The 2,735-nt window shown below is 32.3% G+C and overlaps 1 protein-coding gene across 1 annotated transcript; it reads right to left on the reverse strand.

Annotated features, from left to right (window-relative positions):
* Nucleotides 1-1,438: 1,438 nt before the first annotated feature.
* LOC119666811 lies at nucleotides 1,439-2,735 on the reverse strand. The gene is made up of 2 exons (XM_038076091.1): nucleotides 1,985-2,735; nucleotides 1,439-1,937 (listed from the first exon to the last, which is right to left on the reverse strand). The coding sequence occupies exons 1-2, from the start codon at nucleotides 2,536-2,538 to the stop codon at nucleotides 1,439-1,441; spliced, it is 1,053 nt and encodes a 350-aa protein (XP_037932019.1). The 5' UTR covers nucleotides 2,539-2,735.

The raw sequence follows: 2,735 nt of genomic DNA on the forward strand, positions 1-2,735 counted from the left end.
GAGATATTTTTTGATAAAACTTACATTATACAGTACTGAAAGGATCATTATATCAAACGATAAATATATGCTATTACTAAACGAAGAATTATGTTCGTAAGAAAAATTTTTCGTAACTTTTTTGATCTTCCACAGATATACTATATATTTTCAGCTCTTAAGCTAGGTAGATTATTAATACCTCAAGGTGCTTCTATGAGTTCAGTAAGTAATTGTGGTGCCCAATTCTCTCTTCCTAAAATTTAAACTTTACAGATCATTATGGTTCTCTAATAGAAGTTCTCGTTCCTTTTATCAAGCCTCTCTTAAAGCGAGTCTGCATTATAAAGTGTGTGAATAAGTACATCTCAACTAAACTCCCGGAGCTTTTGGCGAGTAATTGTCGATGTGTGTGACTTGACGTTGTCGTAATGGAACACAATTCCTCTTCTTTTACTCAAAGCTGGCAGTTTCTGATAACTGTCCTTCAGACAGTCCAATTATTAATAGTACAATTCCAAGTTAAGAGTTTTGCCTTAGTGGAACAGATCATAGATGATGATTCCCTACCAATCCCATCAAATACACAGCAAAACCTTCCTTCCATGATTGACTGTTACAGTATCAGGACCATAAACACTATTCACATTTCAGCCGCCTGAGTGGCGTTTTCGCCTTTATCAAAGAAAAACTGTAAAATGTGGCGTATTTTCTCTTTGCTAGTGTCCATTTTTGACGCGCAGTTAAACAAACTTTAATCAACCAATTACCAAACTGTCAAAGTTTTTTTCATTACGAAATATCATCTCTCTAACACAATCTAATGTAACCCGATCGGATTTATACAACGTGCGATATAAATAACTACAGCTACCTAATGAAAAAGTTTTTTTATTACGAAATATCATCTCTCTAACACAATCTAGTATAACCCGATCGGACTTATACAACGTGGGATATAGATAACTACAGCTATGTAATGGGAAAATACTAGATTTCTTTTTACTACACCATATACTACTCGTAGCATAGGTTTTCCATGATATACGATTTCGTTTAATATATGGATTTATTTCTGTTACTACGTTATGTGGTCTTGCCAGTTTTTGATGTATTATATTGGGGCCCGTGTTATGACGCTAGATATATTTGTTTGCATCTAGAGTGGTCTTAATAACCACTCTACGTGTTCATAACAATCACAACTTCACGTATAGTTCTAAAAATACTAAATATTTAAGAAAAGACTTTAAATTGTGGCGTGAAATTTAATAAATATTAATTAACAAATCAAAATAGTACAATAATATAATTAATATAACAATTTAAAAATAAATCAATATTCTTGCAGTTGTGAATAAAAAAAGAAGATAAATAAATGTGCCACTAAAATTTTGTGAATTTGTCTAAAAAATCTGATAAAAATATAATACAGTGATAATACTGTGTATCGTGACAGCTACATTATATAAACATAAATAAATGCAGCCAATACAAATCCCATAATAAAGGCCAGGCTCTGTTTAAAAATATATTGTTGCAATGTTTGAATAAATCGATGTCTTGCCTCATCATCATCAAAAGTATTATTAGTACGTTCTTTTTCTAGATGACGTAAAGTCGATCGAACAATTCGTGGTAAAAAGCTGCTGAAGGTCCTTGTCAAGTAATTCTCATTACTTTGGCTTTCAACATATTCACAATCTGTAGGATATTTCTGTTGAGCATTAAAAGTAGTGGATCCACGTCTACGTGTTGTGACATTTGGATGATGCCCTTTGGTAATATACTCTGGATTTGTTGTAGTTGCTTCAGTTATATTTGGGCGTAATATATTTAGTTTAAGGATTTGTGGTTTTTTCGCAGGTGTCGTGTAATCAAACTGTATTTTGGATGATGAAACAGAACCGAACTTCAAATCACTTAGATATTTCAAAGGTGTTGAGTTACTATGACTACTGAAAAAAATTGTAAGTTTGAATATTTTGAATCTGTTTTAACTTACTTTATATTGTTTGAGGAAGAATTGATATGTTTCTGAGCATCAAAATCATGGAGGTAAGTTTGTATTGGTTTCTGCACTTTAAGTTCAATTTTCGGTTTCTCTTCAAGTGGATCATTAGAGAAATTTTGAGTTATGCTGCCAGAATTATATTTATTTTTAAGAGCTTCAATTCTTTGAACACGACATGCTTGCGCATCTTTATTGTTTCTAATATCATAACTTTTAATTAATTTTCCTCGTAATGATGCTTTTTGGTGATAGGAAGTTGTTAAAACTGCCGACTTAGTTAGGGAGACGGAACCTTTTAAAATTTTAAAACCTTGTGATTTCACGTCTTCACCTATATCTGGATGAGCTTTATGGACAGTATTAAGTTTCGATCCTGAACCTAAGTGACCATGTGATTTCGCATCTTCGCTAATAATTGGATTAACGTAAACATTATTGAATGTTTTGAATTTCGATCCTGAATGTATCAAACCATGTAATTTTTCATTAACGTTGGAAGTATTGATTGTATGGAGTTTAGATCCTGCAGTTGGGATGGTTTTCATAATGTGTTCATAGGATCCTTGGTTGACTTTTTGATTAACAACACTTAAAGCTGTTCCAGTATGATTATGTTGCAAAGTATTAAATGTGCAAACATTGTCTTCAGTGTTATTGTTGCTTGTTGACACAGGGAACTTGCTTAAGGAACTTAAGTCGGGAACTTGCTTTTCATTATTGCTTATCTTTGTTTTAGTTAGAG

The sequence above is a fragment of the Teleopsis dalmanni genome, chromosome 1, assembly GCF_002237135.1.
Source record: "Teleopsis dalmanni isolate 2A chromosome 1, ASM223713v2, whole genome shotgun sequence".
Taxonomy (NCBI): Eukaryota; Metazoa; Arthropoda; class Insecta; order Diptera; family Diopsidae; genus Teleopsis; species Teleopsis dalmanni.